At 56.8% G+C, this 22,194-nt stretch overlaps 2 protein-coding genes across 10 annotated transcripts in view; one reads left to right on the forward strand and one right to left on the reverse strand.

Annotated features, from left to right (window-relative positions):
- The first annotated feature begins 5,685 nt into the window (after window positions 1–5,685).
- On the forward strand, window positions 5,686–12,930 carry UBALD1 (UBA like domain containing 1). 3 transcript variants are annotated; one of them, XM_045461339.1, is made up of 3 exons: window positions 5,686–5,936; window positions 9,361–9,423; window positions 9,728–10,825. In XM_045461339.1, exons 1-3 carry the CDS (start codon window positions 5,817–5,819, stop codon window positions 10,079–10,081), a joined length of 537 nt encoding a protein of 178 aa, XP_045317295.1. In that variant the 5' UTR covers window positions 5,686–5,816; the 3' UTR covers window positions 10,082–10,825. The 3 variants fall into 3 exon arrangements, with proteins under 3 accessions (XP_045317295.1, XP_045317298.1, XP_045317296.1); XM_045461342.1 differs by lacking the exon at window positions 5,686–5,936 and adding an exon at window positions 6,146–6,401 and having other exon boundaries at window positions 9,728–12,930; XM_045461340.1 differs by lacking the exon at window positions 5,686–5,936 and adding an exon at window positions 7,561–7,760 and having other exon boundaries at window positions 9,728–12,930.
- Window positions 12,931–16,293: 3,363 nt separating this feature from the next.
- CE3H16orf96 (chromosome E3 C16orf96 homolog) overlaps window positions 16,294–22,194 on the reverse strand; it is a 53,835-nt gene continuing 47,934 nt past the window's right edge. For 5 of the 7 annotated variants that reach the window (XM_045461326.1, XM_045461328.1, XM_045461329.1 and 2 more), the window contains 3 exons: window positions 18,784–18,864; window positions 17,813–18,014; window positions 16,294–16,465 (listed from right to left, as the gene is read on the reverse strand). In XM_045461326.1, the coding sequence (XP_045317282.1) occupies window positions 16,450–16,465; window positions 17,813–18,014; window positions 18,784–18,864 (299 nt within the window). In that variant the 3' untranslated portion in view covers window positions 16,294–16,449. Of the gene's footprint in view, window positions 16,466–17,812; window positions 18,015–18,783; window positions 18,865–22,194 lie in introns of those variants that run through there. The other 2 variants (XM_045461332.1, XR_006708273.1) reach the window with 2 other exon arrangements.

Raw genomic sequence — 22,194 nt, forward strand, 5'->3', positions numbered from 1 at the left:
CACCCTGCCTAAGAACTACATGTCCCAGGATGCCCTTCGCCACGGCATCGTGAAGTTGTTGACCAGCGTTCAGGAACAAACCAAATGGACCTGAATCCAGAGGGGAGGATTCATCACCGCAAACTGACCTTCCCTCTACATTCCAAGCACGGTACTAGCATCGTAACTCTTTAGCCTCCTGATCATCTGTTCATATACAGATCCTCATAGGAATCCAGCGCCTTCCATTTACCCCCTGTCTGAAATATCTCCCTGAGCCACCATGGTTCTCCCCACTTCCCAGGGTTTATCTCCGGCCCCGGCCAGAAGAGGGCATACCTCTACCTGCCGCCTGGCAATAGCTGGGGTGGAACCCAAGGACGTCAGGAGTAGGGCTCCCTGGCGAAGCCAAGGGCTTCCTTCAGCCCCTTTCCAAAACTCAAAGCTTCTCTTTGGCTCCACGTGCAGAACAATCACTCTGAAAACATAATTTTACAGCCCCACACCGAGGCAGTAGACCTCTTCTCATTTTACATATAGAGAAGAGACGGCTGCATACGAGGTGTGGAAGGCAAGTTTAAAAAACCGGTCAGGATTCAAGGCTTGCCGATTGCAATGTACTTTCCTGGCTTTTGAGTCACATAAAATTCTGTAAGCAGGCCAAGTGGAGGTCTGTTTGGCCTACTTTTCAGTTGAGAAACGGGTTTCAAGAAGAAAGTGACTTTCTAAGTCAAGTCTGCTGTATCAAGAAAGCTGGGAGAGCAGCAGCTGCTGAAGGGTCTCAAATGGTAAATGCACCACATTCCACGTTAAAGTGAGTCCTACACATTTCCGGTGCCTAGAATCCAGAATACAACCTTCTATTGTCAGGGAACCTGGGAAGCCAAAGTTAATAGAAGAGGTGAAAGACTTACGTGATTATGAGTAGAGAGTTCCAGATCTTGGAAGAGCCGGATTAAATCTGTGCTTCACAATCAAGATCCCCATTTACCGAGCACCTACTATGTGCCAGGCATCACGTTGAGGACTTTATACAGAGTCATTGAATTTTCTGATGTAGCTTTTATTTTATTTTATTTTTTAAATGTTTATTGTTAAGAGAGAGAGAGAGAGAGAGAGGGAGAAGATGAGTGGGGGAGGGGCAGAGACAGAGGAAGACACAGAATCCGAAGCAGGCTCCAGGCTCTGAGCTGTCAACACAGAGCCCAACGCTGGGGCTCAAACTCACAAACCATGAGATCATGACCTGAGCCCAAATTGGACACTTAACCGACTGAGCCGCCCAGGTGCCCCTCTGACGTAGCTTTTAATTCCCAATTCACGGAAGAGGAGAGTGAAGCTGGGAGACGTGAGGGACCCAACTCAGGCTTCATTGTAGATACATGGTAATAAAGCTGGAACTTGAACAAAGCCACTCCTTTTACTGCCACACTCCCCTACTACTCCAGACGCAGGAACATTCAGATGTACGATGTTTCATGGCTCTTGCCACCGGATGGGCCTGAAGACGCCTCCGCTCTTTGTGATCTTTCTTCCCCTATCTTTCCTTCTGTTAAATCACATAACGCTTGTGCGTATACACACACACATATACCAAAACTGAATTCAATTTACTGGCCTTCCTGTTTGGGGGATAGCATAGACCCTGACGTTCTCATTGAAAAACAATCCTAGGAGCATGTCCTTCCTATACATCCTGGGCCAGGACAGCCATTTCCATGGGCTGGATGTTTGATTAAACATCCTTCTTAATAGAGCTTTGGACTTGTTCTGTGCTTATCCATGCCCTGCTGGGAGACAGGCCTTTTTTGATTTGTTCTTAGTTCTCCTGTCAACATCTGTGCTGATTCATTTATTTATTCAACAAATATTTATTACTCAGGTACTATGTGATGGGCAATGAGCCAGACTATGAGCCAGGCAACAGGGATCAACTGCGAGAATGCTAGATGTGGACCACACAGGCTAGTGTAGAAAGACACTAAAAAGGTGAACAAAATGTGGTGGGTGCTATAGGAGAATACAGGTGCAAATAAATGATAAGAGAGGGGCGCCTGGGTGGCTCATTTGGTTAAGCATCTGACTTCGGCTCACGTCATGATCTCATGAGTTTGTGAGTTCGAGCCCTGCATCAGGTTCCGCACTGATCATGCGGAGCCTGCCTGGGATTGTCATTCTCTCCCTCCCTCTCTCTCTATCCCTCCCCCACTTGCTCATGTGTGCGCTCTCTCTCAAAATAAATAAAGTTAAAAAAATAATAAGAGACACCTACTTATTGATAGGGGTGTCAGGGAAGGCTTCTCTGAAGAGGTGACATTTAAGCCAGGACTTGAAATACAAATAAGAGCAAAGGTGGGGGGGGGGCAATTCTGAGGAAGTAAGCCAATCCAGGTTCCAAGCAGAGAAAACACCAGGTGCAAAGGCCCTGAGGCTATAAGGAGCTGAGTATGATCCAGGAGCTCAAAGGCCAGCGTAGCTAAAATCAAGGTTGGGGGTAGAGTATAAGAACAGAGGTCAAGAGTGAGTCAGTGGCCAGATCTCAAGTCCCCTCAGTCAACCAGCATTGGGTCTTTTACACTTAATTTTAGCCAAATGACCTAAAAGCGATAGCACTGGGTCTTTTGAAAGACACTGGGCACCGTTTATGGGCACCCGGGGTGAGTTCCTTGAGTCTAGCTTTCTGAGCCTTCTGAGGGGGCAGGATCCTTGCCTATTCATTCCTGTGCTCCCAGAGTCAGGCACCCCATGATCTATGGAGTGTTTGAAAGAATAGAAGCAGCTGGCTCAGTCAGCAGAGCATAGGACTCTTGATTACAGGGTTGTAGGTTCAAACCCCACATTGGGTGTGGAGATTGCTTAAATATTAAATCTTAAAAAAATAAAAAATGGAGGTGGGAAGGAGGAGGCCAGGGCATGCTGGGGAGGCTCTGGCAGAGCCTCCAATTCCCTGAACTTCAGGTAAGATGGTACTGCTAGAAATACCTTTTATTCCCCTGCCCCCATCTACTGGTCCCAGCTGTCAGGCGCCTGCTAAGAAATCCAAAGTCCATTCTTTAGCCAGGCTGATCCTGGCTGAAAACAAGGTTGTTTTTTCCTCCTCTGCTGCCCTTGGGAAAACTAGCAAGCTAGCGGGGCCATGGGGACCAAAAGAATGACCTTTGCTCCTGCTAGCCTCATCTGCCCCACCCCAGCCAGAACAGTTCCTTCTGAGCTGGACAAGCCTGGGCAGGTAACTGAGTGTTGCTGGATAAGGGTAGGGGGAAAGGTGAAGGTACTTCCCGTTTCCTTGAACAAGAAAATCCCCTAGCAGGCCCTGCCAGAACACTGCCCGTTCTCACTTGCCAGACATACACCCTTGTGGGCTAATGGGTGCCTATTCTTCTCCACTGGCTCTGAACACAGGCAAGAGTGTAAGGAGGTTTGGATTCCAGCCTTAAAAGTTTCCTCACCTGTAAAATGAGGCTTGGGCTCCCTAGAGTGGTCCAGATGGAGGCAAAGAGGTGAGTACCAGAAATAGTGCTGAGCACTTCACAGCTATTAATCTACCTTCAGCAGTTCTGGGAGAGCTCCACACTCCTACCTTGGGTTCCACAAATGAAATGAAGCTCAGGGCTGCACTACTTGTATCCAACATCAGTCACTAAGCAGTGGAGTCAAGACTGACAACCAGATCTATCTGGCTCCAGAACCATCTCACCGTCCATCACGCTCTGTCTCAGTGGAATAGTGATGGCAGAAACCATATCCAAAGCCCACTACCTTCTGCTGAGTGCTTTACCCACGTGAATTCATGCTTATGATGCTTTGTTAAGGTGAGGGGCCATTCTTAACAAGACCAGGAAATCTCCTGGCACTATCAGGGTTTGCAAAAAATGGCAGAGCCTGAGTGATCCCCATGTGGCAGAAGAGACACCAAAATCTGATTTCCCATGAGGACAGGATACCTCTACCAGGCTGAGGTGCTCACCTGGCAGAGGACACTGAGAGTCCACCCCCTGCCTGTAGGCTAGGCCAGGGAGCCTAGTCCTCGGAGGCCGCTTAGCACTCTCATTGTGCACGTCTCCCTGGAGCTATCCTGGTGCCCCAGCACTCCCCAGGCCCCCACAACCCTGGATCCCTTCAGGCCCTGTCCACCAGGCTCCCATTATCCTCCTCCCACCAGCTAAAGACAGAACCTCTGGAAAGATGAAAGGATCCAGGAAGGGGTTCCCCCCACCCCTCCGGTGTGGGATAGCTCCCTCCATCCAGTGCAATTCTAACAGTGAAGCGCTGGGTAGGGAGGGTGGGGTGCTCCCTTAGAACCAGACGCATCCAAAACATTTCCTGATCTAGAATGGACCCTTCGGCCACCGTCTGGACGCCACACTGAGCCTAAAGTGGACAACTGATCAGATCTAGTAAAACCTCTCAATGACTTTTAACCCTAACACCCCAGGGCCTGTATCAGCTTCCAGAAGGCACTTTTCACACTTCTACATTTCCACAATTGTACATCCGTTCCTTGGGATTTTTGACACACAGCCCCAACCCACCCTCGCCACCAGGAGACCCTTCTCGGGTTTGCTCTCCACTGTAACCCCGGCTGGCTCAGGGCAGGGCAGAGTAAGGGCCCAAACAACGGTTGCCCAACGGATGAAATTGGAGCCCAGGAAGCTCTAGGAACCGGGCCAAGGTCAGTCAGAGCGGGGGGTAACCGCGCCAGACTCCTCCTCGCCTCCCTGCCCGGGATCCCTTTGCAAGCACGCCCTGGTCCCACACGCCCGACCCTAGACGTCACCCGGAAGCGGCGCGTGCGGAACTGTAAACACTGCCCGCAACTCCCCCTTCTCCCGCTCGCTCCAGTCCCGCCCCCGCCCGCCACGTGACGCGCCCCCGCCGGCCCCGGCCCAGCGCCCGCCCCCGCTGCAGCCTCATTGGGCGGCCAGCTTTGTTTACCTTATATGGCCAGGTCCTAACACTCTGAGGCCGCCCATTGGCCAAGGCGCGGCCTCACTCACTTGACGTCATTCGGGACAAAACGATGCAAATAAACCGGGGCATTCTGGGAATAGAAGTTCGGGGCCGCCCCGGAACTGGCTCCGCCGGGTCCTTGCGCCCGCTTTCCAAAGCCGAGATTTCCGGCAGAGCGCACGAGATTTTGCGTGGGAAAGTGGGAGCCCCGCGGGGAGGGAACCCGGAGGCACCAGGGTCTGTCCTCCTCGTGTTTTGTCCGCGCCATCCCATCCCCAGACGTAGTGTGTGTGTGGCCGAGCGCCAAGCCGGGGAGGGACCCGCATCAGGAGTGGGCGACGTGAACTTGTTGCTCTGGGTGTTGGGGGGGGGGGGGACTGGAAGGCTTCCTGGAGGCGGTGACTTTCTGCAAAGCCCTAAAGGGCAGATTCATTCATCCAAGGAAGGAGTATTTTTTGGCGCCTATTGTGTGCCAGGCTTTCGGGTCTGTGTGTCCTAGAGCTGCCGATTTGTGCCACAATTCCTAGGGGACCCCCACCCCCAAGTGTGCGCCCACTCAACAGAGGGATGCCAGGCATACCGGGCAAAGACGCCAGCGGGCCCCTCCTGCTGGACCCCTGAGAGCGTGACGGCCCGCAGACACGGCCGCCCGCTTCCGCACACAGCAGGGGCAGAGTCCAGACACACCTCTTCGCGCCCCCCGGCCGGCCAGGCGGCGCGGGACTACATCTCCCAGCATGCCCCCGCGGCCCCGAGCCAGGCGAGGCTCGGTGAGTCACAGCCGCACAGTAAATATTTGTATTAGCCGGAGCCGGCTCGCTAATGGTGGACGCGTGAGGCGGAGGAGAGCGGCGGCGGGAGGCAGCGGGCAGCGCGGCGGCGGCGCCATGTCCGTGAACATGGACGAGCTCAAGCACCAGGTCATGATCAACCAGTTCGTGCTGACGGCGGGCTGCGCGGCCGACCAGGCGAAGCAGCTGCTGCAGGCGGCCCACTGGCAGTTCGAGGTGCGCGGCCGGGTCGGGACCGGGGGCCGGGGGTCCGTCTCGCCAGCCACGCGTGTTTGGGTCGGTGTGGACACGTGCTGGTGCGCGCTCCGCCCGGCCCGGGGCCGCGCACTCGGCCCAGTGTCCTGGCGTCCGCGCGCCCCGTTGGCCGGGCCGCAGCGCGCACACGCGGCGTGCGGGTCCGGCCGGGCGGTGCGGCCGAGTCTACGCGGTCCCCGGAAACGCCGCCCGCGCGGGGTGGGCGGGAGGGGCGGCCCGCCCCCACCGGGGCACGAGATCCCCGCCCCCCCGAGTCCCCCGGCGGTCAGGATGCGGGGTCCCCCCTCTTTTGTTCGGGTAACGGCCAGGGCGGGGCGTCGCCGCGGCCCGGACGGACGGTCGGCGGGCGGCCGGAAGGAGGACGCCCCGGGCTGGGGCCGAGTTGGGCGCGCGCCGCCCCCACCTCGGGAGCCGCCTGGTGGGACGGGAAGCTCTGGGGCCCGTGGGCAGAGCCGCCCCGCACGAGTGGGTTTGAGGGTCTGCGTGCCCAGTGGGCAGCTCGGCGGCGCGTGTGTCCACGTACATGTGCATTTGTATTTACGCACGCGCCACGCTACGTGTGGGCATGTCGGCGTGTGTGTAAACACGCAGTCCACCCGGCGCGCGGGTGCGGGCTGTGTGCTCCGTGTACACACACGTCGCCGTTTTGCAGATGGTGCCCACGCGGGTACACACACGAGTGTACGGGTGCTGTGCTGGGAGCCCCACACTACAGCTACGAGTGTGCATTTGTGCACCCCGCCCTAGAGGTGTGTTCGGGTGGCCTCCTCTGTGCTGGCAGATGAATTTACCTGCACAGTGCACGGCGTGGTTTACACGGTTCGGTGGCTTTTCGGTCAGCTGGGTAGGAGGTGGGGCTGCCCCAGTCAGGACCCCACCCACCAGGCCTCCCTGACCCACAGAACACTAGTGCCCACAGCTTGTGCTGCCAAGAGGCCACCTGGCTTTGCCTAGCTCAACTGCCCCAGAAATAACCCAGGGTGGTATCTAGGGAAGAGGCCAGAGTCCTTGAGCTCCACCCCTCACAGGTGTAAGGTCACAGCTCAGACGGTGTCAGTGCCCTGCCTGCCGGGAGCCTGGTTTCCTGATGGGGAGCCATCCCAGGAAAGGTGTTCGGGCCTGCAGGGGATACACTGAGGACTCTAGGACTCAGCTTCTTAAGAATGGGATGGGGGATCAGAATTCCATCCCAAAGGTTTGGACAGCCTGGGGAAGCAGTGGCCTATCCAGCCAGGGGAATCTTTGCTCACACCTTTCTACCAGCGCTCTCAGCAGGGACCGCCGACCTTGTGTGGTCTTCACACAATGTGGGAGGTTGCTCTTTCTGGGCAATTCCCTTTCTTCCTCTGGCCTCAGTTTCCTCCCTACCTCCAGCGTGGGAGTTGATCTCTAAGGAGCCAGTGGCCACTCCCTTGTGCCCACCGCCCCCAGGGCCTGCAGCCCCACCCTGCAGGAAGCTCCCTAAACAGCCTGTTTGTCTCAAGGGCTAGATGTGGCAAAACTTGCAAAACCACATTCACGGCAGTTTGCTTGAGTCCCACATCTGCACACATGGCTCCCTCCCTGCTTGGGGCTGGGCGGGCAGGTGTCTGGTGGAAGGGCCTGGCCTGTCTGGACTCTCAGCCCAGCGCAGGGAGCCTGGCACCAGCTGGGCTGTCACTCAGCACGGGTTGGTGTTGCTCCACCACACGAATTAAAAGTGTTGCTTTGAGGATTGAAATGCCTGGGGGAGACCCCGTCCCCAAGAGGGGCCGGAGCTGCCTGCAGATTTGGTGGCCTCCTGAGGTAGGAGCCACATGCTTCGGGCTCGCGGAGTTTCCGTTTCACATCTGTAAAGTGGGGGATATGGATACTAGGGAGGTTTACTTAAGGTGAAAATGGGTTGTGAACCCCCAAACCTTAGGTCCTTGCGTGAGAGTGAGTGAGGGGCTCCCCGGGGCTACTCTTTCTGTACCCTCCCCCGCAGGCTCACAGTGTTTTTGGGTCACATCTCTGTGATTCAGGTGTTAATGAGGACAGGAGGCTGCTGGGGGAGGGGACCTGTGTGTTTAAGTGGTGGTGCTTTAAGGCAGCAGCGGTGCTGGAATCCTCACTCAAATGGCCTTTGGATTTGCTGTTGGGAAGGAGTAGTTGGGGTGTGTCCCCTGGGGCTCCTGGGTGGGAAGGAGTCCTGAGGAGGCGCTTAGAGACCAGCACCCACCCCACCCTGTTCCCACACCCTGTCTGGGGACACTGGGGTAGGGCATCTACAGCAGGAAATTCCCAGAAAAATTCATTTGAACGTAAAAAAATAACAAAACCCCAGGGCAAGCCCTGGGAGCCAGCTTGGGTTTCTGGCTGTGTTGGAGGCGGGGGAAGGGATTGGGTCCGGGCTGGGCTGGGGAGGATGGTGAGCCTGGGGGGGGGGGGGGGGCTGGTGATGGAGGGCAGCTGGGTGGGGCTGGGCGGGGCCCGGCAGACCCTTCACACACTCCCTCACCCAGCACTTTCGCAAGAGCAGCTGGTTCCCTTATTCTCCTCAGTGCCCCTCCTGCAGGGCCCCAGCCAGGACAGACCAAATGCAGCACCTCCCTCAGGGCTCCTGGAGCCCCCTCTCCCCGGGCCTTTGTCTGACACTCTGCCCCTTCTCCTGCTCCCCTTCTCCCCTTCACACCACCCCGACCCGACCCGGGCACCCGACCGCATGTCTGCCATCCTCCTGCTCTGACACCTTAAGAACATTCTGAGGGAGGCTTGGGTGAGGGGGCCAGCGAGTGCAAAACCCAGGCCATCCTACTTAATTCTGGCTCTCTCAGCTGGAACTGGGGTCTTGAGAGGTTACTGCGGCAAGGGACGGGAATGTGGAAGCCACCTGGTCCGGTCTCTTTGTGGTGCAGTTGGAAACACTGAGGCCCAGGTCGTGGCAGGCTCCTGTGGCCAGCCAAGGAGAGGGACAGGTGGGTCACAGACTTAACATCTGGGAACTTTTGCTGTCCCCTGGCTCCTAGATGAGGAGATTGAGGCTCAGATTAGGGAGCTGCCACCCATGGAGTTGGTGACTGGCTCGGATCTCCCAAATCAACAGCTGATCTCTGCTAAAGGCCTTTCCCTGTGACACCAGGAAGGGGTTCTGCCTGCTCCCCTCCCGAGGTCACAGTGCAAGTTGGAGGGAGGCAGGCAGTGTGAGGGTCTTCACCGCCTGCCAGACCTGCCTGGGAGCCTGTGGCGCCTCCTTGGGAGGTAGCAGGCTTTGAGTTGTGACAGACACACTGCTTACACTCACTTCTCTCCCTTGGTAGCCAGGCCAAGCCCCAGAGATCCTGGGAACGAGGGCAGCGCAGGTCCATGGAGGGGGTGGGGGTGGGGGGCCGGAGGGTAATTAAGCTTGGGCCCTTTCTTCCCACAGACGGCCCTCAGCGCCTTTTTCCAGGAGACCAACATCCCCTATAGCCACCACCACCACCAGATGGTAAGTGTCCCTGCAGTCCCCGGGGTGCTAGGGGGTGCTCCTGGTACAGGGCAGGGGAAGGAAGCCGCCGTGGCTCTCTGCAGTGGAGAGGCCGCTGGCTCGCACGAGAGGGTCCTCCGGGGACATGGCCCGTGGGTCTGGAGCCCCCAGCTAGGGGACTGTCCTACAGAGCCAGATGCATCCAGGGAAGAGGCACAGAAGCTCCCAACGGTGGCTGGGTGTGTGTCTGCTCCTAGGAGGCAGTGGGAGGCTGGGGGCTCCCGGAAAGGGGTGCTCACCCCCCACTCTGTTCTTCCCCCCACAGATGTGCACTCCTGCCAACACCCCCGCCACGCCCCCCAACTTCCCCGATGCCCTCACCATGTTCTCCCGTCTCAAGGCTTCTGAGAGTTTCCACGGTGGCGGCAGTGGCAGCCCAATGGCCGCCACGGCCACGTCCCCCCCGCCGCACTTCCCCCACGCCGCCACCGGCAGCTTCGCGGCACCCAGCTGGCCGACCACGGCCTCGCCCCCAGGGGGGCCACAGCACCACCAGCCACAGCAGCCGCCCCTGTGGACTCCGGCACCCCCTTCCCCAGCGTCAGACTGGCCGCCCTTGGCCCCCCAACAGGCCGCCTCAGAACCGAGGGCCCACCCCGCCATGGAGGCCGAGAGATAAGGGAGGCCCCTCCCCCCTCCCGGAGGCCAGGACCCTGTGGGGCGGGGGAGAGGATGTCTCCGCGGGCCCCCTTCACCCTCCTCTGTCTGCACCCCCGTTCCCCGGAGCCCTGGAGGGGAGAGACCGGACCCTGGTGCCAGCACACAGGCCGCCCGTGCGCGAACACGGAGGCGCAGGCCCGTGGCACCCAGCTTGCATGGATGTGGTTCAGAGTCGTCTTGGTGCTGGTGGACGGAACTTCAGAGAACAAGCAGCCTTCCCCAGAGGACTCGCTCGCCCTGCCCCACCCCAGGGGGCTGCGGAGAATCGCCACAGCAGCGGAGACTTGGCTGGCTCCTGCCTTGGAGCTCCTTGGGGGCCAGCAGGCCTAGATCCCCACCCTCGGGAATGCAGAGCCTTCTCCGCATGTGTGTGTGTAGCTGTGTATGTATTTATATGTATGTCGCTCCTCAAGACGCAACCTAGTTTACGGGGCAGCTGGACTTTGCATGTTAGAGTGAGCCCCCAAACCCCTTGCCCGCCACCCCTCTCCCCAGGGCCCCGCCCCTCTCTCCCACCTCCTTGTCAGCCAGCCTTGCTGTTCCCTGCAGAGAAAAGAATTGTGGGAAACTCCAGGACTCTTCCCACCCATTCCCCAGCGCTTGCCTGCTGGGGCTGCCTGCATGCCTCCCCCAGAGCCCGGGGGTACCTCACACCCTTTCCCTTCCCCCTTTTAACAAAAGAGAAGAAAAGAGTTCAAACTACCACCAGGCTTTGTGGTCTTGCCTCGTATCCTAAGCTTTGCTGCCAGCTGGCTCCATGTGGAGAGGCAGGGCACTGACAGAGCCCAGACCCCACCCCCACCCCCCCAGTCCTGCCTGGCTCCACACTGCTGCTGTCTCTTGCTGTCTTTTCAACCATAACGTGGCTCTGGAATCTTCCTGCCCATCCAAGGTTCTTCCCAGGAAGTTCATTTCTGGCCAGTGTTCCCAGAATCCCAGCCCTCCTGCCCATCCTTCCCCTGTCCGGCTGGACTGATCCTGACCTCCAGGGCTAACAACTCCTTCCAGTCTGCTTGGGTTTCACATAAGGACCTTTTTTTGTGTGTCTTTAGGGCCCCAATGGCTGGCTGCAGGCTGCAGGCCGGACTCTCCAAGCCCAACCTCCAGCAAACATGCCTGGTAGGGCAGGGCCCTCCCCTGGGGAGCCGCAGACCACAGCGCCCGTGGTCAGATAGCAGGCTTCTGCGCAGAGCCAGTGGGGGCTCGTGACAGGAACAGGACAAGCCCAGGGCAGAGTCCAACCTGCAACTCAGACCTTTTGTCACTAAGGAGACCGGCAAACCAGGGAGAGCAGATGGGATCCCGGGCTGCTCCTGAGCTGGGCTGGGACAGACACCTGCTCTCATCCCAAGGGAGAAGCCAGGGATGCCCCACTCTGTCCCCTCCCCCTCCCCCCACAGCTGCCCACGCTGGGGGATACGGTTCCCGGGGCAGCCTCAGCCTTGCACCCCTTGTGAGGGACTGGGCTTTGGGGAAGGAGGGAGGCCACGGTCTCTGCCCAATCCTCAGTAGAGGCAGATCTCATTCCCTAACGTAGGATGGCCCACCTGGCGCCCAGCCCCTCAGGTGCCCCCTTCTGCGGATGATGACTGGGTTGGAGAGTGTCTTCTGTTGCAGAAGGTCTCCTGTTTGATGTCTCTGCACTCCTCACCGCAGTCCTGCCCTTGCGCCCAGGGATGAGGATGCTCCTGTGCTGGTGTCGCCACTGCTGCTCCCTGGCCTCCCCAGCTTTGTCTCCACCCTGCTGGACCCTGGACAGGCTCCTGGTTGACTGTACCCTCTGGGTGTCACTGAAGACTGACCACTGGGCCCCCGCCCAAGCTGTTGCTTAGGTCTTGGAGTTGTGTCCTCATCTTGAAACCCACCCTTCTAAGGGCGTTCCTCTTGAAGTCCAGAGGCGGGGGCACAGCTGTTTCTGGGGTGCGTGTGGGGAGGGTAGGGAGGGGCGGGATGGATAAGAGTGAGGACATCTGGGGCCCTCCTGAATCTTCGCTACCGCTGCTGCTCCGTTCTTTTTGATGAGGGAAAATTCTCAGATAACTGCCACACCCCCCTCAAGTGGTGGGAGAAATGCAGAGACAAGTACGTGTTTATGGGTTACCTGCTGCGGAGGGGTGAGTGCGCCTGGGCTGCCCCAGGGAATGATGACTGTGTCAGAGGCACCAGAGAGCCAGGGCTCCATCTAGAATTTGCACTCCTGGAGACATAGGAGGCTCTACCCTGGGCGGCTACACAGTCTGGTCCCCAGACCAGCAGCACCACCTGGGAGCTTGTTAGAGGTGCAGGACCTCGAGCTCCACGTTGAGAAATGTTCCTCCACGACATCTCTACTCAGTGCTGATCTGTTGGAGGTGAGGTGCATTTTTCTGTTCCTGGGGGACTGCCATGGGCTGTGCCTGGAGGTCGCAGGTGGTCACCTTGGGCCAGAAAGGACTGGAAGTTCCTGTAGGCCCTGGCTTTCCAACCTGGGCACTGTGGACATTTGGGGCTGGCTCACTGTCTGCTGGGGGTGTCCTGTGCCCTGTGGGATATTGACCAGCATTTCGGCCCCTACCCGCTAGACGCCAGCAGCATCTCCCAGTTGTGACAACCAAAAACGTCTGTAGACATGGCAGAATGTCTCCTAGACCTGTGGTTCCCATGGTTGGCTGCACAGTAGAGCCTCCTGGGAGCTCCGTAAAAAGACAAACCATAGACTCCCAGACCCCACGGCATCAGAGTCTCGCGGGGGAAGGCTCGACGGTATAATTTTAAACGTTCCCCAGGCTATTGGTTGATCGGCTTGGGAATAAAAATTACTTAATCGTACATGTTGAAAGGGTGAACTTAACAGAGCGTCACAGCTGTTACTAAAACAGCTCCCAGGTGATTGGGATGCGGAGCCTCAGCACGCCCCCCCTCACAGCAACTGGGAGCCACCAGCCTTGTGACCCCCAAGTTTGTGGGGCGTGAAGTTCCCCTGGGTGCTTGAGACAACTGTTCTGGAGGAGAGCCCAGGAATTTGATTCTCCCTAAGTGCCTCAGCCAAGGTGGGTACCTGGGCAGGAGGGGGCAGAGAGCAGGGTTGGAGCTAGGGCCGGGGGCTCTAGTACTTGCCAGCAATGCAGAGGCCCTGCCAGGTGTGCCAGGATCCCCTGGTCTGAACATCCCCCCGGGCAAGGGAAAGGCTGTAAAAGTGGGCCAAACTCAAAGGGAAGTCAGAGGTGGGAACAGAGAACCTGGAACCTTCTTCAACTTTCCCAAGCCTGGAAGCTCAGAAGCAAAGTCGAACGAGTCCGTAACCGTCTATTAACATGTTCAAAGTGTAAGTTGGCTGAAAAGCAAAGGTACTGGGTGCATGAGTGGAAGGGAACAGACACAGCCATCCTTGGCTGTCCACCTTGGCACCTCCTTGGACCTGGCCTTGTCACCTAAAAGCCCAGCGTCTTCTGGGCATGGTCACCCCCTACCTGCCTGCCAGACTTGAGCTCAAATGACTGTTTCCAAAGTTCTGCTCTAAAAAACCCTGTCTGCATCCTTGAAGTTGCTTGAAAGGACAATTGGAGCTCCGAGTATCTCATTCCTGAAGAGTGGACGTGGCAGCACGTGGGATGGTCTAGCCTCCCCAGGTGATGAGCAGTGGGTGCATCTTTCCGGTCTGACGTTAAAGCACCTGGGCATGCTAATTTGGGGCTTTGCAAACCCATCGTCCCCTGACGTGCAGCTTGGCTCAAACGATGCTCCATCTCTCTCAGAATGGCCTGCCGACATTTAACAATCACTGGAGTCTGCACAAAAGGTCTCACTTCTGGCCGATCTTGGAAATAAACAGCTGGCCCGGGTTCCCGCGAGGTCACAACGGGCTGAAGCTGACCATCAGAGGGGGGACCCAGCCAGCCTGCCTGTCATCGGTCAGCCCCCTCCACTGGCCACAGACGTGTGTCCAGTTCCTGTCTCCAAATCGGGATCCGGAGGGGATCTGGTTTTTCACCAGGAAGAGCTTCAAAAGTAAAAGCCCTGCTCCGCGGGGACGGAGGGGGACACCCGGTAGATGGAGAGGCTAAAACGCTTTCTGTGGACAGGCAGGGCTCCTCCTCGAGACAGCTGAAAAAAGGGGCTTGTTCTTCGGATTCTCTCGGATGAAAGGGATGTTCCCGGGGTCTTCCCGGGGTTCTCTAAGAACACGTTGTGGCCGGCCGCAGGAAAGCATGCTGTCCCCAAGGCCGGCCCCCGAGCCCAGCAGTGGGCAGGGCTGCCACGGCCCTGGAGGTCTCTGAGGGGCTTTTACGTCAGGACTCCTCTAAGGACAGATGAGTGCTTTGAGGCTGGTTACTTCCCGGGGCCAGTGCTGGGGAGGCTGCCTGTGCCGGACAAAATGAGATCTCTTAATGCGAGGTTCTTTGCCATTCCTGCCTTTGGGAAGGTCTCTGGTTGCTTAGCCACAGCTTATGTTTGGGCGATATGGGTTTCATATGAGCCTTAGGAGAACTCAGCTCCTTTAGGGGAGGGGGGCGCTGGGTCCTCTCAGACCCACTCCCAGGCTGGCCGAGGGTGTGTCGGGGGCACAGCACGAGGTGCTGGGAACCCGATGGCAGTGATCTGCTCTGCTCTCGGGGGCCGTTTCTCCTCTTCTGGGGGATAAGAGCTGCACGTGTTGGTGGGGTCGTTTTCCGTGGATCCTGGGGAAGCCACGAGCAAGATGAGGGGGACTGCGAAAAGAAGCCTTTCTCTGGCAGTTGTGTGTTGGTTTGGTGGTTCTCTGCCTACAGCCCCCAGAACCGCAGCGAGTCGGGGGTCAAGCCAGGGACACCAGTGTGCGCTGATTTTAGTGGAGGAGGTCCCTGCACAGAAGGCCCGCCCTTCCAGCCCCTCAGCTCTCCGCTGTTGGCGACTTGCCTTGGGAACCGGCTCTCGTTGGTTGTTTATACCTTAGAGTTACGGAATTCGCCGTCTTTGGAAGGTAGAAACGTTCAGTGACCCTTTCACCTGCAGCGGTGGGCTGTGGGCCATGTTGGGGGTGCAGGGTGGTCGTCAGTCAGCATCTCCTTTCCAGCAGCCCCTCAAAGCAGGACCCTCCGCTTGGCAAGAGGCCTCTCTCTCCCCCTCCTGCCCAACTCATTTTGCAGCCCCACACCAGGCCAGCCCGCATGACTGGCACGGTTGGTTCTCTTCCTCCTGGTCCAGCCCGGCACGGCCGCTGCATCCCAGGCCAGGAACCATGTCCCCCTGGCAGAGGAGGAGGCTAAACCCAGGACCTCCTGAGATTCCCATTCTGCTGACCCCATCTTGGTTCTGTCTGCTCCCCAGGCACCTTTCCCTGCTGGCCTGGGGTGGCTACCTCCTGAGCACCTCCCTCCCAGTTCCCTGCAGGCCCCACCCTCTGGGGTTGGAAGAGAGGAGGGGCAAGGATTCTGCCTGCAGCTCCCATCTGGGACCAGACCAAAAGCTGGCTTGTTCCCCCACAACCCCTATGGGGGACAGGACTGTCATCCTCTGGCATCGCTCCCGGCTGGCTGCTGTTGGGTATCCCCACCTTCCAAAACACCGAGGAGCCTGTCGGGGGCAAATGGTTACACTGTGACCTCCCTGGGCCTCACTCCTCAATGCCTGAGCTACAGGAACCAACTCAGGCACGATTCCCTCTGTAAATCTGAGAAATGGCTGGGAAGACAGCTTTGCGGGGGCCAGCAGGGATGGAGAGGAGGGTCTGAGAATCCTGCCTGTGTGGGTGCCTGAGGGTCAGGGCTGCAGGGGACAAGCCTGGCATGGGACGCTTTGCCTGAGTCCGGGCTGCACCTCTCTTTCCTGACGTGGGAGGTGATGGAAGTTGGGGACCTCATACCCGTGAGCAACACCCAAAGAGGACAGCTCCTGGCCGGGCGCTGGAGAGCTGAGGCCTCCCTGAGCAAACCTGGGCCAATCACATCACTACCCCTGCCCCCAGACCTCCAATCTTCCCAGAACACAGGGCTAGGGCAGGCTCAGGACACTTTGCCGTGGTGGGAAATGTGGCAGAGGCAAGAAGCTTTGCTGTTGATTCTCTGCTGGGACTCAGCCAGGGTGGTTCTGGCCAGCGGCTCTGGGAGGTTGACCTTGGGGTGGTGGCCTGAGTAGGGACCAGCAGGTCCACCCACCCACGTGGGGCAGACAAGGCCGCTCTCTACAGGGGGTGCCAGGCCAGTCACCCTCCTCCACAGTCAAAAAAGTGAAAGATTTTATTATGGGGAGAACGTGCCAAAAATACTCATCTGTGATACGGGGGTGGGTGCAGGGTCCAGGACTGCACCAGCCGGTGCCCCCCAAGGTGTCTGGGACAGGTAAGTCACCTGGGTCAGGAAAAGCTTGGCCTCATTTAGACACAGTCCTTGGAGAAAAAAAAGAGAAGTCAGGGGCTGGGAGTGGTCACAGGTGAGGAGCTGGGGACACGGCCGGGAGACCATCAGGAAGGGGGTAGGCAGGCAGCATTCCCAGACTCTGATGGCCTCCAGGTCCAGGGCTCCCACTCCATGCCAGCACTCTGGCTCCCCCAGAGCAGACCCCTGGGCAGCTCCCTCCCCCCACTCCCTTGCCCACTCAGCCACCCTCCCCAGGGCCTCCAGTGCATGGTGGGGTGGGGTGGGGGAGTCATGCCCCAAAACCATACAGGGAGAGATTGTGTAATGTGGAAGACGTGTCAGAAGTATGAAAAGCATAGTGGGCACAACTAGCCAGAGCCATGGAGTGGACAGGGAGAGGAAGAGAAGGGGAGAGGCAAGGAGGGCAAGCAAGCCGGGCGTGTACAATGCTGGAAGGCAGGGTATGCGCCCTCTGCGGTCCCGGGCTGCCCACTAAATTGCCAGGTCAAGTCATCATGACCTCCCAGTCTGCTCCTCGCTCCGCTAAGAGTATGGGCAGTCACCCCCCGGAACAAACAGAAGGACGTCAAACAGGCGAGCGGGATTCTGGCCCTGGGGAAAGGGCAGCCCAGGGCGTTCCGGGGCCTCTGCTCCCAATTCCTCGAGGACTGGCCAAAACGTAAACATCAACAATCAGGTTTTAAAAATATCCAATGCATGACTATAATGACTGGTGGGAAGGATCAGCATGAAATACAAAAGGAGGCACGCAGTAATATTTGGCTCCCATGAGAAAAGTGGTCTGGTCAGAAATAACGGCCCCCAAAGAAAACGTACGTCGGCAGTAGCTGTACTAGGAACTGATTCTGATAGAATCATTTCAGCAAAATAAAAAAGGAAAGTGATTGTTTTTAAAAGCATGTTAGCTGTTGTATTGAAGACTGGTCAAGGAATTATGTTGGCTCAGTGGAAAGTTCAATCTAGAGAGCTGTGTTCTCTACGAAGTGCAGGATAAAAAAGAAGGATTGTGTTGTGTGTGTATGTATAGAGTTAAGAGGCGTCCGAGTCTTGATTTCAGCTCAGGTCATGATCTCGTGGTCATGAGATCAAGCCCCGCGTCAGGCTCTGAGCTGACCGTGGAGCCTGCTTGGGATTCTCTCTCTCTACCCATCTTCCTCGCTCATTCTCTGTCTCTAAATAAATAAACTTAAAAAAAAAACAAAAACGAAAACAGCCACTGAGTCAAAATCAGTCCCTTATGGAGGCCTTTCACCCATGTCCAGGTCCCCTGCACCCTCAGGCTGAGCTCAGGGCCCAGTCTCTGGAAGCAGGGGGAGAGGAGGGATGAAGGGAGGGGTGAGGGACGCAGGGCTCACGGGTTGGCAGGCTGCGTGCTGGCTCGGGACTCGAGGCGCAGAGGCCGTGTGTGCCGGGCAGACCGCGGGACCTGCTGGGGGTCCCCCTGGGATGGCGTCAGTGGCGGCAGCAGGGGCAGGGGCGGCAGCGATGGAGGCCGAGCTGGCATCGGAGGCTGGGAGCCCGAGGTGTTTGAGCACACACTCTTGTGGGGGTGCAGGCCTGAGAGAGGCAGGAGAGACGATCCTGTGTCCCAGCAACAATCATGGGGCAGGCGGGGGGTGGGGGGGCGGGGGTGGGGTGGGGAGGGGGGCGGCTGGCCTGATGGGTCATACCCATTAAGTAGACAAGACCGGAAGTGCTTTCCCATGGCTCACCCTGTCTCAGACACACCCTAAAGTTCCCCCGGGGATGACTCCAGATAAATGACGCCACAGTCGGATGCCCAAGTGCACATGAACGTGGAATCCAGGGTCAGGGTTGCGGTGCCTCAGCTCCACACTGTGAGCTGGGAGAGTAGTGCACACCCACCCAACTGGGCCGAGGACGGTGTGGATGAGAAGGGAGAGAGCGCTGCACAGGCTGTAAAGCATCCACAGGTGCCTGGTACGTGGTGATGGCAATCAGAGGAATCCCCCCAGCCCAGCTCGTGGGGCCCCAGGCAGAGAGGCCCAGGATGGTGAATGGGCCCCTCATCCCATCCCTGCAGCTAGGGGACAGACACCTGGTCTCGGCCCCCTGGATGGTGCTTGGCCAGGAAGCCCCGCTGAAGGGTAAACCAGGAGCCCAGGATGTCTTGAAGCCATGGCCAGGGAGCTGGGTGCTTGGCAGGGGGATGGGACACCTGAGGGGACTTCTTGGACCTGGCATACACAGAGCAGGTGAGAGACGGATGAGGTGGGTCAGGAGCGCCCCAGGCTGGGACGGGTGAGCCCCAGAGACCCTGCCAGAACCCCAGCTGGGCCAGGGTGTTCGGAGGGCAGGTACTCACGGGGGTAGATGGCACCAAACAAGGCACTCGGGCGTTCACGATCATACAGGCTTCGAGTTGGGGGATGCGGAACCTTCACAGCTTAGAGGAAAAGAAAGGAGAAGACAGAGGAATGGGTGAGGACTCTTGCAGGATTCCGCCTGACCCCAGACTCCCCACTTGTCCTGCAAAGACCCTTTCACCGTTTCCCAGACCTGCCCGCCTTCTGCACACACCTGCCCCTCAGCCTCTCTTTTGTGGAAGATCCCTCCTCCCACCCAGAGTTTCTCAAGGCGTAGATGTTCTCCTTGGGGCCAGACCATGGCCATCATGCCCCCACCCCCACCCTCTCATCCCTCACCTTGTGTGTGTGAATTTTTTTTTTTTTTTGAGATAAAATTCACACAACACACAGTAAGTAACCTCTGTGCCCAAGGTGGAGCTCAAAATCACAACCCCGAGATCAAGAGTCACATGCTCCACTGACTGAGCCAGCCAGGCGCCCCACAAAATTAACCATTTAAAGCCAACAATTCAGTGACATTAACGCTCATTCACAATGGTGTGCGACAACCACTTCTAGCTAGTTCCAGAACATTTCATCCCACCAGAAGGAAACCCTGTGCCCATGAAATATCCATTTCCCTTCCTCCCTCTCCCAACCGCTGGCAGGCACGAATCCGCTTGTCTCTGTGATATTCCTGTTCTGGACCTTTCACAGACCAGGGATTGTACAACATTTGGCCTCTAGGATCTGGCTCCGTCCTTCACTTTTGAACCCAACACATCTCCTTCTCCCTATCCAGGCAAGAATCCCCATGACTGGCCACCCAGACCAAAGGCTGCACAAGAAGAGGGACCCTCAGGGTGAGGATGCGGGTGAGGGGAGGGCCCGGGCCTGGCTCTCAGGACGAGTTACAGGCACCAAGCTCCTTCCCACGATGGACACCAGATTGTTCCTTCTGCCTGGACACCTGTGTCCTTCCTGGCTGTCCTGACAATTCCTGCTTCGTTAGCTCACCAGGGACTCCTCCCTGGCCATTCTCTCCCCAACTTCCGTGTTTCATCTTACTCAGTGAACTTTTTATCTATTTATATCCTATGGTCCTTCATGGGGTAAGAACTCTAAGGGGGCAGTAACTTTATTTTGACCACACTGGGTCTCGAGACCCCAGTGGTATCTAAAATATGCCTGACACCAAGAAGGGCTCAGGAATGACCAAATGAATGACCAGGGCCGTGTGGCAGCAGGATGTGCTCTGTGGACCTCCCTTTTAAGAAAGAATTCACTTTATACCATATGTTTTCACTCTTATGTGGATCCTGAGAAACTTAACAGAAGACCATGGGGGAGGGGAAGGAAAAAAAAAAGAGAGGGAGGGAGCCAAACCATAAGACACTCTTAAAAACTGAGAATAGGGGCGCCTGGGTGGCGCAGTCGGTTAAGCGTCCGACTTCAGCCAGGTCACGATCTCGCGGTCCGTGAGTTCGAGCCCCGCGTCGGGCTCTGGGCTGATGGCTCAGAGCCTGGAGCCTGTTTCCGATTCTGTGTCTCCCTCTCTCTCTGCCCCTCCCCCGTTCATGCTCTGTCTCTCTCTGTCCCCAAAAAAATAAATAAACGTTGAAAAAAAAAAAACTGAGAATAAACTGAGGGCTGATGGGGGGGTGGGAGGGAGGGGAAAGTGGGTGATGGGCATTGAGGAGGGCACCTGTTGGGATGAGCACTGGGTGTTGTATGAAAACAATTTGACAATAAATTTATTATTAAAATAAATAAATAAATAAATAAGAAAGAACCCAGGTCAAAAAAAAAAAAAAAAAAAAAAAGAAAAGAAAAGAAAAGAAAGCACTCACTTTATAGCAGGCTTTCAACAAAAGCCAAACCATGGAAAGAACCCAAATGTCCATCAACTGATGAATTGGTAAAGAAGATGTGGTTTTTCTATACAATGGAATACTACTTGGCAATGAGAAAGAATGAAATCCTTCCATTTGCAGCAATGTGGATGGAACTGGAGGGTCTTATGCTGAGTGAAATTAAGTCAGTCAGAGAAAGACAGATACCATACGTTTTTACTCATATGTGGAACCCGAGAAACTTACTAGAAAACCATGGGGGAAGGGAAGGGGAAAAACAGTTTCAAACAGGGAGGGAGGCAAACTCGTAAGAGACTCTTAAATACAGAGAACAAACTGAGAGTTGATGGGAGGGGGTGGCAGGAGAAAGGGGAAAATGGGTGATGGGCATTGAGGAGGGCACTTGTTGGGATGAACACTGGGTATTGTACGTAAAGCGATGAATCATGGGAACCTACTCTGGAAACCAAGAGCATGCTATACACACTGTATGTTAGCCAACTTGACAATAAATTATATGAAAGAAGGAAGGAAGAGAGAGAGAGAGAAGGAAAGAAAGAAAGAAAGAAAGAAAGAAAGAAAGAAAGAAAGAAAGAAAGACAAGGAAGGAAGGAAGGAAGGAAGGAAGGAAGGAAGGAAGGAAGGAAGGAAAAAAAAACTCACTGTTCAGCTGCAGGGGTACAGGGAGCTAAGAGCCTCCAGCTGTTAGCACCTCAGGGGCTGTTAGCACCTCAGGGGCTGTTAGCACCTCAGGCCAAAGACGGGAGCACAGGGCCTGGCCACTGGGGGTCTCTGCTTGCCTCCTCCCCTTCCTCCCTCCTCTTTGTTAACCACCCCACTCCCAAACCTCTTGCATTCCTAACTGTCTTAAGGTCTGTATCTACTGTTCCTTGAGCCTGTACTAAGAACTAACTCCAGTGTGTTTTGTGGGTTCTGCATAAAAGCAAATGCCCAATCAAGGGGCGCTCTCAGGCCCCCGTTCTGATCACCTGGTGGCACCTGGATCCGTCCACAGGTCTCAGGCCGGACCAGCCCACCAGCCAACCAGTGAGATTGTCATATTGCTTCCCTCCAAGGTGAGGGACGTGGGCCCAGGGCACAGGTTCGAAATCGAGACTCAGCGAGGCTTGGAAACAGGGTTCTGACCCAGCACTCTCCCTGAGGTCTTACTGATGCCCTGGATTCTGTAGGTCAGAATTCAAACTCGCCATCTGACCCCAACACCTGCTCCTTCTGGGCCCTCCTCTGTGGCTTTTCCACCTCTGCATAAGCCAGAAGCTGAGGAGCCATGAGGCTCTCAACAGGAGGGGACCCTGAGCTCTGGCAGATGAGACAGATTCTCCAGGGCTTGGAGGCAGATGCACAGCCTGGGCAGAGGTGGGAGATAGCTGGGCTCACTGAGAGACAAGCAAACAGTTCTGAGATGCTGAAGGGAGGGGCATACAGGGGACAAGCCCCTCCACCCCCCCACCACAGATCAGCCAAGGAGCCTGACTCTGGGGCAATGCCCCTGAGATGTCCCTGTTCCAATCCCCAAAACCTGTGACTGTCACCTGACTTGGCAGAGGGGGACTT

Source organism: Leopardus geoffroyi, chromosome E3, assembly GCF_018350155.1.
Source record: "Leopardus geoffroyi isolate Oge1 chromosome E3, O.geoffroyi_Oge1_pat1.0, whole genome shotgun sequence".
Classification (NCBI taxonomy): domain Eukaryota; kingdom Metazoa; phylum Chordata; class Mammalia; order Carnivora; family Felidae; genus Leopardus; species Leopardus geoffroyi.